The sequence below is a fragment of the Lithobates pipiens genome, unplaced genomic scaffold, assembly GCF_037356315.1.
Source record: "Lithobates pipiens isolate NorthernLeopardFrog02 unplaced genomic scaffold, aLitPip1_a1.2 Scaffold_16, whole genome shotgun sequence".
In the NCBI taxonomy this organism is placed as follows: domain Eukaryota; kingdom Metazoa; phylum Chordata; class Amphibia; order Anura; family Ranidae; genus Lithobates; species Lithobates pipiens.
In genome coordinates, this window is record NW_027507748.1 from 386056015 (window position 1) to 386080778 (window position 24764).

A 24764-nucleotide genomic window follows, 5' to 3' on the forward strand; every position below is an offset into this window, starting at 1 on the left:
GCAGCTACAAATACTGCAGCTGCTGGCTTTTAATAATCGGACACTTACCTGCCCCAGGGTCCAGCGATGCGGGGGAACGAAGCCCCCCCCCCCCCCTCGTTCCCCGCTCTGCTCGCGGCGCCGTCATGCATACTGTGGGCACCCGGCTGTGGCTTCACAGCCGGGCACCCACTGCGCATGCGCTAGCGGCGCAGGGCGCCGTGATACGCCGTACAGTCACCTGGGACACGTGACAGGTCCCAGGTGAATGTGCGGCGCAAGGGGAAGTGATGTCACCAGCCCGGGCAATGAAGAAGGCAGACTACGAGGGACCCCCTAGCAACCGGTATTTAGAGGTGAGTAAAAAAATTTTTTTTTGCCAATTATTATTTTTTCATTTTTTTTATGAATTTTAAGCAGCTTTTCATTTTTTGGTGGCAACACCACTTTAAGATCACTGCTCCTGAAAAAAAAGGCAGTTTTTTAAAACTTTTATTTTGCATTGATACATGTCCCCTGGGGCAGGACCCAGGTCCCCAAACACTTTTAGGACAATAACTTGCATATTAGCCTTTAAAATTATAATTTTTAATTTCTCCCAAAGACTTGTACAGAATGTTCTGCAGCTTTTTGAATTTGCTGCGAACACCCCAAATTGTTCACTGTTCGCCGAACAGGCAATGTTCGAGTCGAACATGAGTTTGACTCGAACTCAAAGCTCATCCCTACTCACTGACCTACAAACTGCTAAAACCAATGGCCATTACTCCATACATATACTCTAAAGCCCCATACACACTATCAGTTTGTCTGCTGAGTTTTTCCTTCAGGTTTACCAAAACCATGTAGTAGAAGGGCCTGCCTGATTGCATACAAATTGAAACTCCTAAGGTTTGACCTCATATTATATGGTTTTGGTAAATCTGAAGGAAAAACCCAGCAGAAAAACTGATAGTGTGTATGGGGCATAAGCCCTTGTACACACGGTCGGATATTGCGATGGACAATGTCCGATAGGACCGTGTTGTCGGATAATCCGACCGCGTGTGGGCTCCATCAGACTGTTCCTGTCGGAATATCCGACGGACCGAGTTTTCCAGCTGGGCTATAAAATTTTCCGACAACATGATCCGATTGGACTTTGTCCGATTGTGTGTAGAGAATTCCGATCAGACAAAGTGCCATGCATGCTCAGATCAAATTCCTAGACCAAAGCTATTGGCTACTAGCCTGAACGTAGTCCCATTGTAACGAAATAACGTCACCACGTTCTGAACGATCGGATTTTCCGACAACTTTGTCCGACCGTGTGTATGCAACAGTTTCGGACAAAATCCGTGGGACAAAATCCAAAGGATTTGGTTGTCAGAATGGGCGACCGTGTGTACAAGGGCTTAGAACTCTCTGCTGCCTTTGACACAGTTGACCACCTGCTCCTCCTCAGCAAACTACCCTCCCATGGCCTCCTGTTTTATCCTGGTTCTCATCCTACCTATCTAAGCGCACTTTCAGCGTCACTTACAACTCCATCTCCTCTTCCTCTTTCTGTTGGGGTACCCCAAGAGTCCAGCCGTGGGCCAGTTTATAACCTCCCGTGGCTTCCAATACCACCTCTACGCCAACGTTACCCAGATATATCTCTTCACTCCTTAACTCACCCTCTCCATCTCCTCACAGATGTCAAACTTACTGAATGACATATCGGTATGGATGTCACACCAATTTCTCAAACGTAATCTTTCTAAAAGTGAGCTTGTTATATTTCCTCCTTCCTGGTCCCCCACATCCCCCCCCCCCCATTACTTTACAATTACGATCAACAGCACATGCATTGTATTGCATTGGTCCCTCCACACATGCCAGGATGCTGGGTGTAACCCTTGACTCTGACTTATCCTTCAGCCCCCACATCCAATCTCTGTCTAAATCCTGCCTCCTTAACCTCCAACACATCTCCAGAATTCCAGAATTTGACCCTTCCTGACTAATGACACCACAAAGCAACTTATTCACTCCTTGATTATTTCCCACCTTGATTACTGCAACTCTCTCCTTAATGGCCTACCCTTATGCAGGCTTTTCTGCCTTCAGTCTATTATGAATGATGTTGCTAGGCTAATACACCTCACTAACCTATTCATGACTGCTACTCCTTTCTGCCAATCCCTCCACTGGCTTCCCCTCCCCACCGTATAAAATTCAAAAGGATAACCACAACATACAAGGCCATCTACAACATCGCCTCCAGCTAAATCACCAACCTAATATGCAGATATCGCCCAAATCGCCCCCTCCGCTCCTCTCAGGACCTCCTACTCTCTAGCTCTCTTGCTACCTCCTCCCAGGACTTCTCCAGAGCCTCTCTCATCCTCTGGAACTCCCTGCACCGGTATGTCCGATCAGACCCTAGCCTGTCCACCTTTAAGAGATCCCACGAAAACTACCTTTTGTACCACTACCCCCTCCCTTTAGAATATAAGCTCTACGAGCAGGGCCCTCATGTCCCTTCTGTATTGAACTGTACTGTAATTGTGCTGTCCCCCCTCTACATTGTAAAGCGCTGAGTAAATCGTGTATAATAATAATATAATAATAAAGTGCTTGTGCCTAACATCACAGAGCACTTTAAAGCTTCATGTAACTTATTTATATGAACTGTTTCTGCAATTTGATTTTAGGCACAAGCACTTTATGAATTAGAGATGGATTTACACATGATCACAAAGCACTTTATTATTATGTATCATTGATTTTGTTTGCTTGCAAAGTATCACTTGTAGCACTGTGGCAGCATTATTATTTAGCACTTTCTAGTAGCATCACACACATTTGAGTTTGGTTTGAATGATGCCCCCATAGGCGGGAGTAGTCATTTTGCAGGCAGCTACACTTAAGTGTGGAGTTTACAGTATTTTATAGTATATGGTTAACTCTGCACACTGATCACATGGGGTTGCTCGCTCAGTACTGTTATCATTCTTAGTACATTTTTGCAATTATTTTTTTTTCTTTTGGAGTTGAGGTTTGGGGAAATTACAATCCCCACCTTGTCCAATCAGTGAATCCCCCGTATTCATTGAAAAAAATACAAGACTTTCTATAAATGGTGGCAGTGAAAGTGAGTAAACCCCCTGTGGTAAGTGCACAAAGGGGAAACTGAACACACATAGCATGAGCCACTCTTGGAAGATCAGTTACCACTGTAGTAGGGCCAACAACTACAATGTGTGTCAGCTTCCCCAGTGGCAGTATGCAATACAGATCATTTCTGGAGTTCAGCTTTAATAGTCTATTATTTTTTATATACTGTAATTGAGCTAAAAAATTTAATACTTACATTTATTCCCTCAAACAGGTGCAGTGGAGGAAATAGGAGCATGATTTTTGAAAGCAAAGCAATAATATCTCTGAATTTAAAGACAAAAAGAAATTTAATTAAATCATATAAGGACATCCTAAAATCACTTACCATGACAGTATCATTTAAAAATACTTTTCTTTGTTTTATGTAGGTAAAGAGAAGTAAAATAAACATGGGTGTAGCCAGGTGATGGGGCTCCAACAATATGGAGAAGGAGACATTGGGGTTGAATTACTCAAACTGGAAAGTGCAAAATCTGGTGCAGCTCTCCAGAGTAACCAATCAGCTTCCAGGTTTTTTGTCAAAGCTTAAATGAACAAGCTGACCAGCATGGTGAAAGCTAAAGCCAAACAAGCCCATAGATTTCTATGCAGAGCGCTAAGAATCCTGGGAGTTGTATTTTGACATGGCAACATATAACCGGGCAAATAGATGTCCTACTCTACAAACCCCAATAGGAACTATGCAGTAGGAGGAGTGGAGAGATTTTTTTTTATGAAAACTGCCCAGGAAAGTTATTTCTCTTAGCACCAAAGGAGTTAGAGAGAGCACCTCTATCTGTATATTCGCCAGCGCAGGCCCATACTAGCGGAGATCCGAGCCTGCGACTGGGAGTGAGTACATCCGGGGGCAGCCAAGCACTACCCACATCACAGCACCTGCCCTGCTGGCACAGGGAAAGTGGAGTGTCCACTCACCCTCTGCTTTCCACCACTGATCACCAGAGCCTTTTGGGGAGAAACAGAGGGGGCCCCCCTTCTATAGAGAGAGGTCACCACAGGATCCCTGGGACTATTGAGAGGGCTATTCGCCCATTGCCGATACTGCTAGCAGAGTCTGATCCACTGAGAGCAAGACACTAAGTGTTTCCAAACCATACCACACCCATCCTATACTTTGTACAGCATATATTCCAAACCTAGACTACACCTACTGTATACCAACCTTATACCACATTATACCATACCTTCACTGCATCTAAACACATCTATCTTGCACCTGTGCCAACTGCATATTATTGGGAAGGTGGAAAATGGCCTTCAGCCTCTCAAAAGTGAGAAGCGGACTATGGAAAAAATATGACACGACAATTTAAGTTCATAGCCTGCCCTGCATGTCCGATATCATATGTAGGTGGGGAATATTAGGATTCCCCCACAGTGGGGTGATGGGGAAAACATGTCAGGACTGTAATACCTCAAGGAAACCTGTCACCAGTGTCAGAAACCATGAATCAGACCGTAACAGAAGTACAGTTAAATCACACTTGTTTAATAATGAAAGTAAATAGAACAAATGTAGTAAAAACATAGCCAAAGTTCGGTAACCGGAACGGATAGTCAGCCAAGCCAGAAAATCAGGGATCAGTGTAGTGTAAGAGCAAGCAGGATCTGGAGCCAGAAGGGATGTCAGCCAAGCAAGTCTTTAACAGGAACGCAGGAGATAGTCTCTGTGATGTTGACCAAGGCGAAGGCAGAGATCCTCTGGGCTGGTGGCTTAAGTAGGCAGGACTGACGAGCAGGACATCATCAAAAGGTGCGTAACTATGGAGACATAGGAGTTGGCAACTAGCCGACAACTGAGTGGCCAGTTCAGAGAAGGAAGGGCTGAGCCCAGCCCTGACAGTACCCCCTCCTCAGAGACCCCCCCCCCCCTTTGGAAGACCACCAGGCTTGAGGGGAAAATGTCTACGGAAATCAGAGGAGGATAGGGGCATGTACTTCCAAGAATGAGCCCAGCCTTGACAACCAGACAGTTATCGTAGTTATTGGCATGGTTGTAGCTGCGTGAGTTAGGGCCTCTAAAAGGAAGATTACTCAGTTCCGCATAGAATTCCAAAAGCCCAGCTTCCACACTAACATCTGTACTGTCCTCCAATGCACGGTGTCTAAGACTGCTGCCCATTAATATAACATGAATTTAGGAAGCACCAGCCCACCCAGTGTGAGGGGGTGGTGCAGAGCTACTTTGGACAATCAGGGGGTTTCCCCTGCCCAAACGTGGGGACTTTATTGATCTGATCAAAGAAAGATTTAGGTATAACGATTGGAGTATTTGTAAAGAAAAAAGGACCATTTTATTAAATGTAATCTACCCATAGGGGCAATGTAAGAGACTTCCAACTACCACATTGCACCTTAACCCAAGATATTTTTAAATTTACAGACACAGCAAAGTGAAATATTGGCTAAAGTGAGCTGGTCTGTTCTACCAATTGGGAAGAGCAGGGATTTGTCCCCATTATCTTTATTGCCCAAGTAGAACCCAAAGGAATTGATGAGCTCTAATGCAGAACGTAATTAAGAGTCAGCATCCCCCAGGTTAAGCAGAGTATCATCCACATATGAGGATATTTTCTCTTTCAAGGAGCCTACCTGTAAACCTGAGATAGATGTGGCTTCCTGTATCAAACTATCTAGAAGTTCTAATGCTCCCATGGAGTGGAAATGGTGGAAGAAGGAGATTATTGGTGTGTACTCTAGCACTAGAAGCAGAGTAAAGCATTCTCAGATTCTCATACATCAAAATCCTGGGAACCAAAGCCAAATCTAGACAACACATTCTAGAGGTAACTCCATTCAACTCATTGAATGCTTTCTCTGCACCAAGAAACTCCACCACTCCCACTTCATTGCTCTTCAGAACCGTTAATATGTTAATAGTACTGTTAATAGTAATATGTTAGTAAATAGTCATTGAATATTAGTGTCCATTCCTTTCTCAGGTAAAAACCTGCTTTGATCAGGTTGTATCAGTGGGGATATCACCCCCTTCAGCCGGTTCACCAGGAGTGAAAAAGGAAATTGGCAAAAATGTTGGCATTAATGTTCAAATCAGAATTCCAGTAGCATGACAGCCTCCATACAACCTCCTCCAGAGCAGCAGTCAAATACATCTGTAGAGATACAGGTGTGTGTTCTAAGCTACCTCTTGGTAAAATAGACACTCCTTGAACTCTATTAAGGAAAGAGAACATAAGATATATCCTATACATAGAATGATAAGTAGCTGATTGGTATGTGTATGTCCTTTTGGACAGATTTCCAATGCCAGGTATCGACAAGCTGATATACCGCAGCCCACTTAGACAGGTTCAATTCTCTATCAGTTTTCAAACCCAGTCTATCTAGACTAGGATGGGGCATCATATTAAAATTGCTCACAAAAAGACTATTAGAGGTAGGGTATTGGGCAGCCATAATTATCAGCTTATGGAGCATGTTTATAGTAGCTAGGGGAGGTAGCTACTGTATATTTTCAGCAGAAGCAAATCAAAACATTCCACTGTGTCATATAAGGAATATAAGAGAACAAATGTGCTTTCTGGTTCTAGCTTAAGATCAAGTAGTTGAAAGGGTACCGATATGTGAACCAATATACTAACCCCCCTTTCAAAGGTTGGGTATGTAGAACTGTAATAGTGGCTGATGCATGCTATCTTAAGAGTCATCCCCCTACTACCCAATAGATGTGTTTCTTGGAGAATACAAATATGGGAATCAGTGAAACTGGAAGACTAGATAATGCATTTTTATTCCAATAACATTTCAAGAAATACAATGAAAGGCAGACATCAGGTCAGGTCAGTGAAGTTGTTGCTCCAAAGAGCTCACCTAAGCTAGGATCCAAAAACAACTCTTCTGGTCATAGAAGAAATAAAATAAAATCTGTCCTGTAACACAGTAGGGAGCAAGCTAAAAGAGCAGTAAACATGGACATATATAATAATATACAACCAAAAACTGTCAAGGAACACAAACCCCAACCTCCAGCCTCTCAAACCCACCCAAACGAGGCAGCTGTTAATCCCCAAACCAAAACTGGCAATAGGCCATGAGGGGTTGTAAACAAGATTCTCATCACAGCATGTATATTCAAAGAGGTGGTAAATTGTCTGCTTCGATTATTAAAAGGCACCAGTCTCTCAGGCAGTCCTGAGTGTACTAAGCTTAGGTGTAGAGACATAGCTTAAAGGGCATAAATGGGTGCAAGTAATCAGAGTTCTCACTATGGAGACTCACAAGTAAGTCAGGAAAACATAGGAGAACAGTTAGTTCCAGGAGAGGAGTAGGCATATTCCACCAATAGCAGAACCGGTGATATTATATGTCGGAATTAGAAACTTAACATCACTGCTTATCTACGCTACTGGGTATTAGGCAGTTGGAACAAAGTAGCAGTGTGGATACACTTCCCTAGTGGACATGGATCAAGGCCCAGAGGAAAACCGGTACCCGGAAGAGTACTCACAAGTCTGTGGGCTCCATGTGGAAAAGGCATCTCAGAATGTAGAAATGCACAGCTGGGAGGCTTGACATTCACCAATTTAGGATCAAAGTGTTGTTTCCAGCCAGATGGAAGCCACTTCTAGAGATGTGAAGAATTTGGCAATCTTTGAGAATAGGATTTTTTCTACAGCTTACCTGTAAAATCCTTTTCTTGGAGTACATCACAGGACACAGTGTCGGTTATTATAATAACTACTTGAGTTATACGCCACCTATAGGTGAATAGACACTGGTAGATCAATCAGAACCATAAAACAGGAAGTCCTCCCCTATGTAACCCCTTCTACACAGGAAGCACATCAGTTTTGTATCAAGCAATAAATTCCCGAAAGAGGGGAGGGACGACCTCTGTGTCCTGTGATGTACTCCAAGAAAAGGATTTTACTGGTAAGCTGTAGAAAAAATCATATTTTCTTTATCCTACATCACAGGACACATTGCTGATTATTATAATAACTACTTGGGACTAGTGATGGACGAACTTCCGACGGGACGTTTCGCGAATGCGGACCGCGAACGCGGCCGATAGTTCACGAACCGTAACGTGCGCGGCGGGCCCCATTCACTTCAAAGGGAGGCAAACTTTGCAAACCTACAGGTCAAATTTGCAGCCACAAAATAATTACTAGCTGTGCAAACATAGTCCCACCACAAGGCCAATGACATAACACATGTATGAGGTGAATCTGGGATCGACAACTACAAGCATTCTTTTTTTATATGTGAAATTGTTGTGACAATTCAGGACTGTGGAGCGCATGAAGGCAATGGAGGAGAGGGAAGGTCAGGGTAGGCAAAGAAGAGGGTGCAGGAGATGATCACCAGCAGCGTGACATACAGCAATGACACCTGCACCGTGATAGAGTGATCTGACACCAGCACCGTGATAGAGAGCACTGACATCAGCAGCGTGACATACAGCAATGACACCTGCACCGTGATAGAGTGATCTGACACCAGCACCGTGATAGAGAGCACTGACATAAGCAGCGTGACATAAAGCACTAACACCAGCACCGTGATATACAGCACTGACAGCAGCACCGTGATAGAGAGCACTGACATCAGCAGCGTGACATACAGCAATGACACCTGCACCGTGATAGAGTCATCTGACACCAGCACCATTATAGAGAGCACTGACATCAGCAGCGTGACATACAGCACTAACACCAGCACAGTGATATACAGCACTGACAGCAGCACCATGATAGAGAGCACTGACATCAGCAGCGTGACATACAGCAATGACACCTGCACCGCGATAGAGTGATCTGACACCAGCACCATGATAGAGAGCACTGACATCAGCAGCATGACATAAAGCACTAACACCAGCACCGTGATATACAGCACTGACACCTGCACCATAAGCAGCCCCAGGAGGAAGTCAGCATAGCACAGGGATTGTGGGAGCCCCTCATAATGAGCATAGCACATGGATGGTGGGAGCCCCTCATAATGAGCATAGCACAGGGATGGTGGGAGCCCCTCATAATATGCACAGCAGAGGTACAGCCCCAGGAGGAAGTCAGCACAGCACAGGGATGGTGGGAGCCCCTCATAATAAGCAGCCCCAGGAGGATGTCAGCACAGCACAGGGATGGTGGGAGCCCCTCATAATAAGCAGCCCCAGGAGGATGTCAGCATAGCACAGGAATGGTGGGAGCCCCTGATAATAAGCAGCCCCAGGAGGAAGTCAGCACAGCACAGGGATGGTGGGAGCCCCTCATAATGAGCATAGCACAGGGATGGTGCGTCGCGCATGAGCAGCCACTGGCACGGTGAAAAAAAAAGCCAGCTCCCCAGAACCTGTTCTGCCGCAGAGTTCATACAGGTAGACGTTAACTGCATGTTTCTGCTGGAGCAGCCTATCAAGCATATAGAAGGTTGAGTTCCATCGCGTCGGGCAATCGCAAATAAGACGTCTGACCGGCCGATTGTGTCGCCGCTGAATGTCAGCAAGGCGAGCCATGGCCGTGTAAGATCTTCTGAAATGGGCCGAGATTTTCCTTGCATGACGCAAGATGTCCTGGACCCCAGGGTATTTGACAACGAATCGCTGCATGACTAAGTTTAAGACGTGTGCCATGCATGGCACGTGCGTAATTTTGCCCTGTTTCAATGCGCTAAGCAGATTGGCACCGTTGTCACACACCACTTTACCAACTGTCAAATTGAGCGGTGTTAGCCACTGATCTGCCTGTGAACGCAACGCTGAAAGGAGTGCCGGGCCAGTGTGGCTCTTGGCTTCCAGGCACAACAGAGACGCAGCACGGCATGGCAACGTCTCACCTGGCATGTCGAATAGGTTCTGGGGAGCTTGGGCGGTGCAGCGGAACAGACGCTAGCAGAGGAAAAGGAGGAGTCAAACGAGGAGGAGAGGGAGTAGGATGGAGTAGGAGGAGAAGAAGAGCCAGGCCTGCATGCAATCCGTGGCAGTAAAACCAAATCTACACGGGTGCCACGGGTTACATGCTTGATGGCCATCAGAAGGTTCACCCAGTGGGCAGTAAAAGTGATATACCTTCCCTGCCCGTGTTTGCTAGACCACGTGTCTGTGGTCAGATGTATCTTGGCACCGACACTGTGTGCCAGAGATACATTCACTTGCCACTGAACATGGCCATATAGCTCTGGGATGCCCTTCTGTGAGAAATACTTCCTTCCTGGGACCTTCCATTGTGGTGTTCCAATGGCCACAAATTTACGAAAGGCCTCCGAGTCCACCAGTTTATATGGCAGTAGTTGGCGGGCTATGAGTTCTGACAAGCCAGCCGTCAACCGTTGGGCAAGAGGGTTATCCGGCGTCATCATTTTTTTACACTTGAACATTAGGCCCACGGAAGCCTGCCTTTTTGCAGAAAAACGTGAGCTTGGCGTGATGGAAGGTGAAGGGGAGGACAATTGTGAGGAGAGAGGAGAAGGATAAGTAGAAGACGAGGCTGGATGGTGAGAGCCTGGAGTGTGGCTTTGTGTGTTCCGTTTCTCCCACTGGGCTCGGTGATGGCTGCTCATGTGCCTTCTTAAGGCGGTCGTCCCTAGGTGAGTGTTGGGCTTACCTCGACTAATGCGTTGACTGCAAAGATTGCAGATGGCAATGCTATTGTCAGCAGGGGACATGTTAAAAAAAGCCCACACTCCGGAGCCATGTGCCGGTGTCCTGGGAGCGCCAGATGTGACCGTACATGGTCGAAGACTCGCTCCTGATACATTTGCAGTCTGCTTTGTCCCTCCTGTGCAATGTAAGTTATTCCTGCTTCTCCTCCCTATCTGCTGGTCCATATCTCCCTCTGAACTCCCCTCCTCTTCCTCTCTTGTGGGCACCCACGTGACATCACTAGACACATCATCATCAACGTCACCTTCCCCACCGCTATAAGTAGAGATCTCGGAGTAGGCAGCAACAGCGGGGACCAACCTCCTCCTTGGGCTGGTCTGGGTACTGTCGTCAGACTGCTGAGTGGCGGTTGTTGCTACCTCCTCTTCCTGATCCAATACCAAGAGTGGCTGCGCATCAGAAATGTCTTGATATGGATCGGAAAATAATTCCTGTGACTCAAGCGGAAGGTATGTGGTGGTGGTGGTGTTGTTGGTGGTAGTGTCTTTGGGGGTGCACATAGCAGAGAGTGAAGAAGAGGGTGCAGATCGAGAGGATGAGGAGGGTGCAGAAGAGTAAGGCTGAGTGAGCCACTCAACCAAGTCTGGTGCGTCCTTTAAAGTAATTTAACGCACCTTCTGCAACTTCCCACTTTGGCTCAAGCCTGTTGCTCCTGCCCTACCCCTACCACCCCTGCGGAGGGGCCTGCCTCTTCCTCTGCCTGTCATTTATTAAATGACCCTGTGACAAAACTCTCAGTCCCTATACTGATAAAGGACTACTGCAGCAGAAGGGCAGCAGTCAGCAGTAGTGCACCTCAACCCTATGTATTGTGGACCTATACCAGTCCTTAAGGAATAGCAGACTGTACCTCACTCAACCCTATGTACTGTAGTACCCTAGACCTTACCAGTCCTTATAAGGACCTTTATGGAACAAGTAGGTTGTGAATGATTAGCACACTGTACCTCAGTCCCTATACTGATAAAAGAATACTGCAGCAGTAGGGCAGCAGTCAGCAGTAGTGCACCTCAACCCTATATATTGTGGACCTATACCAGTCCTTAAGGAATAGCAGACTGTACCTCACTCAGCCCTATGTACTGTAGTACCCTAGACCTTACCAGTCCTTATAAGGACCTTTGTGGAACAAGTAGGTTGTGAATGATTAGCAGACTGTACCTTAGTCCCTATACTGATAAAGGACTACTGCAGCAGTAGGGCAGCAGTCAGCAGTAGTGCACCTCAACCCTATGTATTGTGGACCTATACCAGTCCTTAAGGAATAGCAGACTGTACCTCACTCAACCCTATGTACTGTAGTACCCTATACCTTACCAGTCCTTATAAGGACCTTTGTAGAACAAGTAGGTTGTCAATGATTAGCAGACTGTACCTCAGTCCCTATACTGATAAAGGACTACTGCAGCAGTAGGGCAGCAGTCAGCAGTAGTGCACCTCAACCCTATATATTGTGGACCTATACCAGTCCTTAACCACCTCAATACAGTGCAGTTACACCCCCTTCCTGACCAGACCAATTTTCAGCTTTCAGCGCTTTCACAGTTTGAATGACAATTACTCAGTCATCCAACACTGTATCCATATGAAACTTGTGTCCTTTTTTCCACACAAATAGAGCTTTCTTTTAGTGGTATTTAATCACTAGTGGTTTTTTTATTTTTTGTGCTATAAATAAAATAAAACGTAAATTTTGTGAAAAAAATGCCTTTTTCTTTGTTTCTGTCATAAATTTTTGCTAATTAGTAATTTTTCTTCATACATTTTTGCCAAAATTTATACTGCTACATATCTTTGGTAAAAATAACCCACATTAGTATATATTATTTGGTCTTTGTGAAAGTTATAGAGTCTACAAACTAAGGTGCCAATCACTGAAAATTGATCACTTCTGATCAGGCCTTCAGTACATCAGGTGTACCTCATTTCTTGAGACACTAACAAGTCAGGAAAGTACAAATACCCCCCAAATGACCCCTTTTTACAAAGTAGACATTCCAAGGTATTAAGTAAGTAGCATGGTTTTTTTAAGTTGTCATTTTTTCCCAAAATTCTTTGCAAAATGAAGATTTTTTTTTTTTATTTTTTTTTACAAAATTGTCATATTATCAGGTTATTTCTCACACACAGCATATGCATACAACAAATTACACCCCAAAATACATTCTGCTACTCTTCCCGAGTACGGCGATACCACATGTGTGAGACTTTTACACAGCCTGGCCACATACAGGGCACCAGCATTGATGTAGTACCTTCAGACGTTCTACGAGCAAAAATGACGCATCTCATTTCTCAACCACCTATTACAATTTTGAAGGCCCTGGAGTACCAGAACAATGGAATTTCCCATAAAATGACCCCATTTTGGAAAGCAAACACCCCAACGAATAATCTTCGAGGCATAATGAGTCTTTTGAATGGTTAATTTTTTTCCAGAAGTTTTTGGAATATTTTTTTACACAAAATTGTCAATTTATAAGATATTTCTAACCCATAGCATGTATATAGCAAAAATTACAGCCCAAAACACATTCTGCTACTCCTCCCGAGTATGGCGATACCACATGTGTAGGACTTTTACACAGCCTGGCCACATAGAGAGGCCGAACATTGAAGTAGTACGTTCAGGCGTTCTAGGAGCATAAATGACACATCTCATTTCATTCCTACCCATCACACTTTTGAAGGTCCTGGACCACCAGGACAGTTAAATTACCCACAAAATGACCCCATTTTGGAAAGCAAGCACCCCAGCGTATATTCTATGAGACATGGGCTGCAAATAGGTACTCAGGTACTCTGATGGGCTGGAGATAGGTACTCGGGTACTCTGATGGGCTGGAGATAGGTACTCTGGTACTCTGATGGCCTGGTGACAGGTACTCTGGTACTCTGATGGCCTGGTGACAGGTATTCGGGTACTCTGATGGCCTGGTGACAGGTACTCGGGTACTCTGATGGCCTGGTGACAGGTACTCGGGTACTCTGATGGCCTGGTGACAGGTACTCTGATGGCTTGGTGACTGGTATTTGGGTACTCTGAAGGACGGTAACAGGTACTCATATGGACTGTGACAGGTACTCGGGTACTAAGATGAACTGTGACAGGTACTCAGGTACTCAGATGAACTGTAACAGGTACTCGGGTACTCAGATGAACTGTGACAGGTACTCAGGTACTCGGACTGTGACAGGTGCTCGGACTGTGACAGGTACTGGGGTACTCAGATGGACTGGAACAGGTACTCGGGTACTCAGATGGGCTGTGACAGGTACTCGGGTACTCAGATGGGCTGTGACAGGTACTCGGGTACTCGGATGAACCGTGACAGGTACTCGGGTACTTTGATGGGCTGTGACAGCTACTCGGGTACTTTGATGGGCTGTGACAGGTGCTCGGGTACTTTGATGGGCTGTGACAGGTACTCGGGTACTCTGATGGACTGTGACAGATACTCGGGTACTCTGATGGACCGTGACAGATACTCGGGTACCCTGATGGACTGTGACAGGTACTCGGTACTCTAATTGTCTGTGACAGGTACTCGGGTACCCTGATGGACCGTGACAGGTACTCGGGTACCCTGATGGACCGTGACAGGTACTCGGGTACCCTGATGGACCGTGACAGGTACTCGGGTACCCTGATGGGCCGTGACAGGTACTCAGGTACTCTGATGGGCCGTGACAGGTACTCGGGTACTCTGATGGGCCGTGACAGGTACTCGGGTACTCTGATGTGCCGTGACAGGTACTCGGGTACTCTGATGTGCCGTGACAGGTACTCGGGTACTCTGATGTGCCGGGACAGGTACTCGGGTACTCTGATGGGCCGGGACAGGTACTTGGGTACTCTGATGGGCTGGGACAGGTACTCGGGTACTCAGATGAACTGTGACAGGTACTCGGGTACGCAGATGGGCTGGGACAGGTACTCGGGTACTCAGATGGGCTGTGACAGGTACTCGGGTACTCTGATGGGCTGTGACAGGTACTCTGATGGACTGTGATTGACAGGTACTATGAGGGGTGGTAACAGGTCCTCTTTATTGGGGGGGGGCAATCAGTGTGCTTGATGTGTACTGTAGGCAGTAACGAGATGTTACCGCAATCTCCTCCTCACACACGATCGGTGTGGCAGGGAAGGGGTTAACAGTAGGGGGTGATCAAGGGTTTAAATGTGTGTTCCTTCAACGTGTTCTAACTGTGTGGGATTGTGAGTGACTAGGAGAGGAGCCATATAATTTTTTCCTACTTCATAGGAAGAAACAATATGGCTCCTCTCCTCTGACACACAAGTCTCCTCTGACACACAAGAGTCCCTGTGCTGGCACTCGTGGCCGGTGGCAATCATGCCCGCTGGCCACGCGCATCGGGTTCCTTGCCGTGCAGCATGCGTGCATGCCCTCTGGTGGCTGAAAATGGGTAGGACATACTCGTATGGGATTTCACCCAGGAGAGCCATTGTGCTGCACTATATCTGCCTGACACGGTCAGCAAGTGGTTAACCTAAATACAGCTTGCTCATGTAGAAATATATCGAAGGAACCCATGGAATTGACTGCTTCTTGAGCAAAGATTATTGAGATAATGAGTATTGAAGTGTCTTCAGCAAGCCCAGCACTGGGGCTAGACACTTGACTGCCACATGAAGACGTGCTTTTACAGATGATTATGGACCCGGAAATCTACTTCTTACAGAGAGGTCATCACTGAACAGATCTAGCCTATCTAAAAACAGAAGGATATTCAGCGGCTTGAGCGCTTAAGATAGACCTCGTGTCCCTATTTGGTTTTAGAACTGCTAGCATTTAATTGTCTCACAATATTGAGCCCATAACTCCTGTTCCAAGAGCAAATGCAAAGCAAAAGACTGAGGACTCTGTGGCAGACCCAGACAGTTCCAAGGTGTACACTTAACCTACCAGGTTTCTGCCGGATAAAGATTGAACAAACCACCCCAGAGACTGCCCTAAGATCTTCTGGCCTAAAATACTCCCAAAACACAGCCTTGGATGCCTCCCTCACCCAGGTGGGGAAAAGCTTACAGAATCTGGTATTCCTGAGCCATCTCCCATCCATATACTAACCAGGCTTGATCCTGCTTAGGCTTTCATCAACTGAGATCAGGAAATATTGTAATGCCAAACACCACAGTGGCTCAGATGTGCCTGACACCACTGTCCATCGGGAGATGTGGACGCCGCCAGATCCCTGAACCTGAGAGTGGTCCTCCTGGCTCCCCTGGCTGTCTTTCTTTTCTGGAACCATTTAACTGGTATAACAGGTAAAAAACGCAGCAACTATATAAGCCAACCTAATATACAGTCCTCCAAGGATGTAAGCCTAAAACAGTGTTGGTTTATTTCTCACACTTAAATGACTCAGATCATAAATCTTAACACAAATTTTAACATTACACAAAGATAACCCAAGTAAATTTGGGGCGGCACAGTGGTGTAGTGGTTAGCACTCTCACCTAGCAGTAAGAATCCCAACCACGACACCACCTGCCTGGAGTTTGCATGTTCTCCCTGTGCCTGCGTGGGTTTCCTCCAGGTACTCCGGTTTCCTCCCACACTCAAAGACATGCAGGTAGGTTAATTGGCTTCTGTCCAAAATTGACCCTAGTATATGAATGGGGACCTTGGATCATGGGCTCCCTGAGGGTAGGGACTGATGTGCGTGTGCAATGTACAGGGATAGGGACAATTGTAGACATTCAGGTTGAACTGGATGGACTGGTGTCTTTATTCAACCTTACTAACTATGTAACTATGTAACTAAATCCAATATGCAGTTTTTAAATTATTATTTATTTTATTAAGGAACAAAGCTGTTCAAACCTGACCCTATGTAAAAAAGCAATGGGGCAATTACTTTGTTACATAGGGTCAGGTTTGAACAGCTTTTTTCCTTAATAAAATAAATAATAATTTAAAAACTGCGTATTGGATTTATGCTGAATCCTCCAATCATGAATCATGAAAGGAACTGTGATTAACCACAATTTTTGGAAAGCTGAGTTACATTTCACTTGCCACACCTAGGCCTGATTACTACCAGATCTCTTGAATCAAGAAATCACATAAATAATAGCTGTCTGACAAAGTGAAGTATGCTTACAGATCACAAAAAGCCACACATCATACTACAATCTAAAAAAAAATCAAGAACAGATTAGAAACAAACATGTATTGGTCTAGGAAGGGTTACAAATCCATTTCTAAGGCTTTGGAACTCCAGTGAAACACGGGGAGTTAACTTGGAACAGTGGGGAACCTTTCCAGGAGTGGCTGGCCTACAAAAATTACTCCAAGAGTATGACGATGACTCATCCAGGAGGTCATAAAAGAACCCAGAACAACATCTAAAGAACTTCTGGCCTCACTTGAATCAGGTAAGATCAGTGTTCATGATTCAACAATAAGAAAGAGGCTGGGAAAAATGGCATCCATGGGAGAGTTCCAAGGCCAAAGCCACTGCTGACCAATACGAACACAAAGGCTCATCTCACATCAAAAACATCTTTATTATCCCACAGACGTTTAGACAAATATTCTGTGGACTGATGAGACAAAAATTTTACTTTTTGGGAGGTGTACATTTTGTTTCATTTTGCATAAAACGAATACAGCATTTCATAATGAACATCATACCAACAGTCAGACATGGTGAAAAGACTTATTGTCAGTAGGGATGAGCCGAACACCCCCCGTTTCGGTTCGCACCAGAACTTTCGAACGGACCCCAAATTCGTACGAACGTTAGAACCCCATTGAAGTCTATGGGACTCGAACGTTCGAAATTAAAAGTGCTAATTTTAACTGCTAATATGATAGATACAGTCCTAAAAAGGGTTTGGGGACCTGGCTCCTGCCCCAGGGGACATGGGTCAATGCAAAAAAAAGTTTTAAAAACTGCAGTTTTGGCGGGAGCACTGATTTTAATGACGATTAAAGTGAAAAAAAAAAGTGAAATATTCCTTTAAATATCGTGCCTGGGGGGTGTCTATAGTATGCCTGTGAAATGCCATGTGTTTCCCGTGTTTAGAACAGTCCCTGCACAAAATGACATTTAATGGAAATAATGTCATTTAAAACTGCTTACGGTTTTAATGTTATATCTGGTTCCTGCAATATGGTTGAAAATCATTGAGAAAAATGGCATGGGTAGCCCTCCCTGCCCATTACCAGCCCCTTTGGGTCTTGTACGGATATTAAGGGGAACCCCGTACCCATATTAAAAAAAGGAAATACGTGTGGCCCCCAGGCCCTATATATTAAGAACAGCAGTATACAGGTGGTGCAAACAAGACAGGGACTGTGTAGGTTTGTTGTGTTAAGTAGAATCTGTTTGTAGTTTTCAACTGGTACATTTTTAAAGTGTAGCTCCAGTCAAAAAATCAATTTTTAAGCTTTTTGGAAAACATAGGGAAGGGTTATCACCCCTGTATAATTTGTTTTGCTGTCCGTCTTTTTTCATCTCACTTGCTGTTGTCTCCTTCAGTTTGCAAGTAGGAGATGTTTGTAAGTTGGATGTTTGAAAGTAGGGGCCTGCCCTATATGCTCTGCAGAAATGGGGGCCTAAGGTGTTGGTGTTGCCACAACACTGTAAGCCCTCAAAGAGACTCTTGGTGGGCGCTGGAGCGCCCTGCTGTGAATGATTATTTCAAGAATTGTAATTACATGCCATTGTTGAATAGTGGTAGAAATATTGAGCTTTGGTGGTTGTGGTGCTGGTGCCACAACACTATAAGTCCTCACAGTTACTCTGGGTGGGTACAGGAATGGGCCCTCCTGTGAAATATCATATCATACCTTGGGGCTGCGGACTAAAAAATTGTCTGAAAGCATCGGTCAGACGGCCACCTTCTCCACCGCTCCTTCTGACCGATGCCTCAGCAACACGTTGTCCAGGACCAGGAGTTTGTAACCTCCCAGTCTCTGGGAACGCATTGCACAGACCTTTCTGCAAGGCCTCCCAGAGATGTCTCATCCTCTGCTCCCTCTGCGATGGCAAGATAAGGTCAGCAACCTTACCCTTGTACCGTGGATCAAGGAGAGTGGCCAGCCAGTAATGGTCTCTCTCCTTGATCCGAAGAATACGAGGATCCTTCCGCAGGCTTTGCAGGATCAGGGAGGCCATGCAGCGTAGGTTAGCTGAGGCATTTGGTCCGGGGTCCTCTGGGTCACTAAGGACAACATGATCCGCAGCTACCTCCTCCCAGCCACGTACAAGTCCACGGGTTTCTTGGGACTGTAAATCATCCCTACAAGACTGCTGCTGCTGCTGATGCTGAGTGTCAGCCTCCACCTCCATGCTGACACAATCATCCTCCTCCTCCTTCTCCTCCTCATCCTCTTCCTGTGTGATGGGTGGCACAGCAGGAACACTGTCTGGATAAAGGGGGCCTTGAGAGGAAGTCCTCCTCTTCCTGCCTCTGTTCTGCCTCAAGTGCCCTGTCCATTATTCCACGCAGCGTATGCTCCAAGAGGTGGACAAGAGGTACAGTGTCACTTATGCATGCACTGTCACTGCTCACCATCCTTGTGGCCTCCTCAAACGGTGACAGGACAGTGCATGCATCCCTGATCATGCCCCACTGGCGTGGTGAGAAAAAACCGAGCTCCCCTGACCCTGTCCTGGTGCCGTAGTCGCACAGGTACTCATTGATGGCCCTCTGCTGCGTGTGCAGCCGCTGCAGCATGGCCAACGTTGAGTTCCACCTGGTGGGCATGTCACATATAAGGCGGTTCTTGGGCAGGTTCAACTCCTTTTGGAGCTCAGCCAGCCGAGCACAGGCATTAAATGATCGGTGGAAATGCACACAGACTTTCCTGGCCTGCTTCAGGACATCCTGTAAGTCCGGGTACCTGCCCAAGAACCGCTGCACCACCAGGTTAAGGACGTGAGCCACACAGGGCACATGGGTCAGTTGTCCCTGTTGGAGGGCGGAGAGGAGGTTGGTGCCATTGTCGCAAACCACCATTCCTGGCTTAAGCTGGCGTGGCGTCAACCACCTCTCGGCCTGCCCCTGCAGAGCTGACAAAACATCCGCCCCAGTGTGGCTCCTGTCCCCCAAACAAACCAGCACAAGTACGGCATGGCATCGTTTTGCCTGCGTACTTGCGTAGCCCCTGGAGCGCCTACGGAGCACCGTTGGTTCTGAGGACAGAGCACTGGAAGAGGCCATGGAGGAAGAAGAAGAGGAGGGGGTGGAGGAGAGAGGTGTGTCACAAACAATAGTAGCATTTTGGAGGCGTGGTGGCGGAACAACCCCCAACACTACTGCACCTTGTCCTGCATCCTTCCCAGCTGCCAGAAGAGTGACCCAATGGGCCGTGAAAGACAGGTAACGTCCCTGTCCATGCCTGCTGGACCATGAGTCAGCGGTAATATGCACCTTACCGCTGACCGCCCTGTCCAGCGAGGCAAGGACATTGCCTTCCACATGCCGGTAGAGAGCCGGAATCGCCTTCCGTGAGAAAAAGTAGCGTTTAGGGACCTGCCACTGAGGAACCGCACATTGTACAAACTCACGGAAGGGGGCCGAGTCTACCAATTGAAAAGGCAGCAGTTGAAGTGCTAGCAATTTAGCCAAGCTAGCATTCAACCGCTGGGCATGTGGATGACTGGGAGTGAACTTTGCTGGTCCAGCAGCTGGGGCAGGGACATTTGCCTGCTATAATCGGGCGTGAGTGTACTGCTAGCAGAGTGCCCGGAAGCACTTGGCTGTGACACACTGAATTCTACACCTTCATTCCTCTCAGAGCAGGTTTCAGAGATGACTGAAGGTCTAGTGGGGTTGGAGATCCCAGCTGATGAGGAGCAAGGAGAGGTCCGCTTTGTTCTTTGGTGTGGGTCTTTGAGGTACGCTTGCCAACGAGCTGCATGGCAGGTCAACATATGTCTGGTCAAGCATGTGGTGCCCAAGCGGCTGATGTTTTGGCCACGCGAGATATGCTTGAGACATATGTTGCAAATAGCAGCGGTGCGATCTGATGCACTTGTCTCAAAAAAGGCCCACACCAAAGAACTTTTAGAATAACGCGCAGAGGCAGCGCCCTGCACAGGCGGAGCTCTGCGGTGTGATTCAGTCAGTATGCTGCCCCTAAGCTGGCCCCCGGAGGGCATCCTGCCTCATTGTACATGTGCCTCCTCCTCCTCCTCCTCCTCTCTCCTACCAGGCACCCACGTGGAGTCAGTGCCCTCATCATCCCCTCCCTCTTCATCGCTGTAGCAAACCTGGCAATAGCCTGTCTGCCTCTCCTTGCTGGCCTTCCAGACATGGTAATGGCCTGAAGGGAGTTGGGAAAACCAGCAATTGGTTAGTGTATATTGTGCTGGAGGCACGCACAACACCCACTAACTCCTGCAGATGGCAGATGGCTCAATTAGAGAAGAGCTATGTAGGTGGATAGAACGGTGTATACTGGGTTCAGGGCACGCAGATAGCACGCACAATCTCCTACAACTGACTGCAAGCTCTATTTAAAACGAGCAAGATAGCTAGCTATATAGGTGGATATAGCGGTGTATACTGGGTTCAGAGCACGCAGAAAGCACGCACAATCTCCTACAACTGACTGCAAGCTCTATTTAAAACGAGCAAGATAGCTAGCTATATAGGTGGATATAGCGGTGTATACTGGGTTCAGAGCACGCAGACAGCACGCACAATCTCCTACAGCTGACTGCAAGCTCTATTTAAAACGAGCAAGATAGCTAGCTATATAGATGGATATAGCGGTGTATACTGGGTTCAGAGCACGCAGACAGCACGCACAATCTCCTACAACTGACTGCAAGCTCTATTTAAAACTAGCAAGATAGCTAGCTATATAGGTGGATATAGCGGTGTATACTGGGTTCAGAGCACGCAGACAACAATCACTACAGAAGAGCATGAACGAAAAATCGGCCGATAACGATCGGTGTATACTGTGTTGAAGGTACACAGAACACCCACTAACTCCTACAGACGCCAACACACTACACAAGGCTGCCGCGCTGGCGGCCTTATATAGCGTGGGGCGTGTACTACGCAGCCTGAGCTATGATTGGCCACAGGCATCCTGCCTGTGGCCAATCATGGCTCTCCTCACTGCCGGCGCCGTTATTGGCCAAGCATGCGGGGTCACAGTGTATGCTTGGCCAATCATGAGCCAGCAATGCACTGCGATGGCGCAGTGCATTGTGGGCCGTGAGCGCCACACGAATTTGGCACAAACGGCCCACAACGTTCGGAATTCGCCGAACGGGCGAACAGCCGATGTTCTAGTCAAACGTATGTTTGACTCGAACACGAAGCTCATCCCTAATTAGTTATTGCAAATGCTTGATTGCAGTTGTTGGTTGCCGAGGTGGCACAACCAGTTATTAGGTTTAGGAGGCAATTACTTTTTCACATAAAGCCAGGCAGGTTTGGACAGCTTTTTTGCCTTAACTGCATTTTGTATTTACTTTATGTTTGTGTAATAACATTCATTTGATGATTTGAGTCAATTAAGTGTGATAAATAAGCAAAAAAATAAAAAATTTGAAAGGGGCAAATACTTTTTCACAGCATTGTATATTTATGCGAACATGTATAAACATGCATCTTTATGCAGCCATGTATCTTTATGCAAACATGTATAACCATGTATATTTATGCAAACATGTATAAACATGCATCTTTGTGCAACCATGTATCTTTGTGCAAACACATATAATCATGTATTTTTATGTATCTTCATGAAGAAATGTATCTTTATGCAACCATGTATCTTTATGCAAACATATATAAAATGTGTCTTTAGCAACCATGCGTTTCAGCAACTGTGCCTTTCAGCAACCATGCGTTCTAGCAACTGTGCATTCCAGCAACCGTACATTTCAGCAATCATGCATTTTAGCTAGTTTGCAAGCATACACCTGCTTAACTGCAGTTGGTCCCATACTAGTCCTGCAGGATTTAGCCAAGCACATATAAATCTAGTACAGCCTGTATGCTGTTTCAGAACATTGGGTCAGACTCTTTTTTGATATGTGAGGTGGGTTTACATGTTTTTTAGCATAAATGTAGTTTGTTTTGTGTGCTACCATTTTAGCACGATGTATTATTTTTTCTTTTCATAATTTGCATACAATAAATATGGTTCTAGTTGATCAATCAAGTTTATGTATTTTTGACTGTCATTAGAAGTGGTTGAGCACAATCAGGCTTTTTATCTTAGTTTTTCGTTTACATTTTCTCACCGATAGCTTCCACCCTTTACTGGAATAACTTTGGTATATATATATATATATATATATATATATATATATATATATATATATATATATATAGTGGCAGTGGGACCCTGTTCTACTTGCAAGATTGCATATATATATATATATATATATATATATATATATATATATATATATATATATATATATATTATATGTATGTGTAGCGGTGACACTTTGGACAAAATGTAATTCATGTGTAAATTTAGTTTTTGCCTCAGAACGGTAATGGGGTTCTGAGGGTTAATTATGTAGGTTAACTTTGACATCAGTTTGGCTGGGCTGTGTTAAAGTTCTGCCTGCTCATGTGTACAGTGAGGTGCACATGACAGGCCAGAACCAGGCCTGGTTGGATGTTTTGGATATCAGCTTCCTCTGAGCCAATCAGTGGGTGTGCCAGGCCCTGCTGAGGAGTCTGGGGAGGGGTACTTAAGATGTTGAGGTCATCTGTTATGGGTGGTTCATTCGTGAGTAGTGATGGACGAACGTTTCGCCCGGCGGTCGTTTCGCGGCGAATTTCCGACTTTCGCCGTCCGCGGGTTCGAACGCCTTTTTCCGTCGTTCGCCCCGGCGGACTTACGTGTTTAATGTATACAAGAACTTTAACCTTTCGTGACACGTTTATCATGTGTTACAGGACAACCAATTGAGACATGACAGCTCATGGACACTTGGACATTCCCCCTAACCTATAAATACACCCGATCCGGTGGCCATTTTACATTCTTTCTTCTGTCACTGTAGGGAAAGGATCCTGTGTGGAGTAGGGACAGAGAAAACGCTAGCTATTTGGTACACAAAAGTTCTTTTCAGGACTGGTATAGGTGTTAGGTCAGCAGCCTGAGTTTCTTTTGTCAGTTTAGATAAAGGGACAGAGCGCTGTATGCTGCTATTTTAGGGACAGCTCAGCCAGATTAGTCTTTCTTCATCATCATCATCATCATCATCATTAGCTGTTACTATCAGGTCCACAAAAGAGCTGTTCCAGCTAATCGTTCCAGCCTACTCTTTTTTGCCAATTTGTATAGGGACAGGCAGGAAGCAGTGTGTCAGGCAGTGAGGATAATTTTAAAGACTTGCTGTTACTATTAGTTCCACAAAGGTTCTTTTCAGGACTGGTATCAGTGGTACGGTAATAGGCTTGTACACGTATAATATTCTTTCTTCCAAATATAGAAAGAATATTATACTTGACTGCTGCCCTTCTGCTGCAGTCTGCTAATCATTCACAACTCACTTGTTCCACAAAGCTCTTTATCAGGACTGGTAACTTGGTCTGTCTAGGGTGCTACGGTACATAGGCTTGGGTGCGGTACAGTCTGCTGTTCTGTAAGGACCGCTATCGGTCCACAATACATAGGGTTGCCGTGCACTACTGCTGACCGCTGCCCTATACTGCAGCAGTCCTTCAGCGGTATAGGGACTGACGCACAGTCTGCTAAACACTAATACACAACCTGCTTGGTCCACAAAAGTTCTTATAAGGACTGGTAACTTGGTATAGGGTGCTACGGTACATAGGCCTGAGTGCGTTACAGTCTGCTGTTCTGTAAGGACCGCTATCGGTCCACAATACATAGGGTTGCCGTGCACTACTGCTGACCGCTGCCCTATACTGCAGCAGTCCTTCATTGGTATAGGGACTGACGTACAGTCTGCTAATCACTAACACACAACCTGCTTGGTCCACAAAAGTTCTTATAAGGACTGGTAACTTGGTATAGGGTGCTACGGT

General features: G+C 45.9%; 1 protein-coding gene across 1 annotated transcript in view; it reads right to left on the reverse strand.

The window, feature by feature from the left end:
* Window positions 1-24764, reverse strand: part of LOC143983034 (multidrug and toxin extrusion protein 2-like) — a 284277-nt gene that overhangs the window by 89844 nt on the left and 169669 nt on the right. The window contains exon 13 of the mRNA XM_077482261.1: window positions 3317-3386. Coding sequence (XP_077338387.1) covers window positions 3317-3386 — 70 coding nt within the window. The remainder of the gene's footprint in view (window positions 1-3316; window positions 3387-24764) is intronic.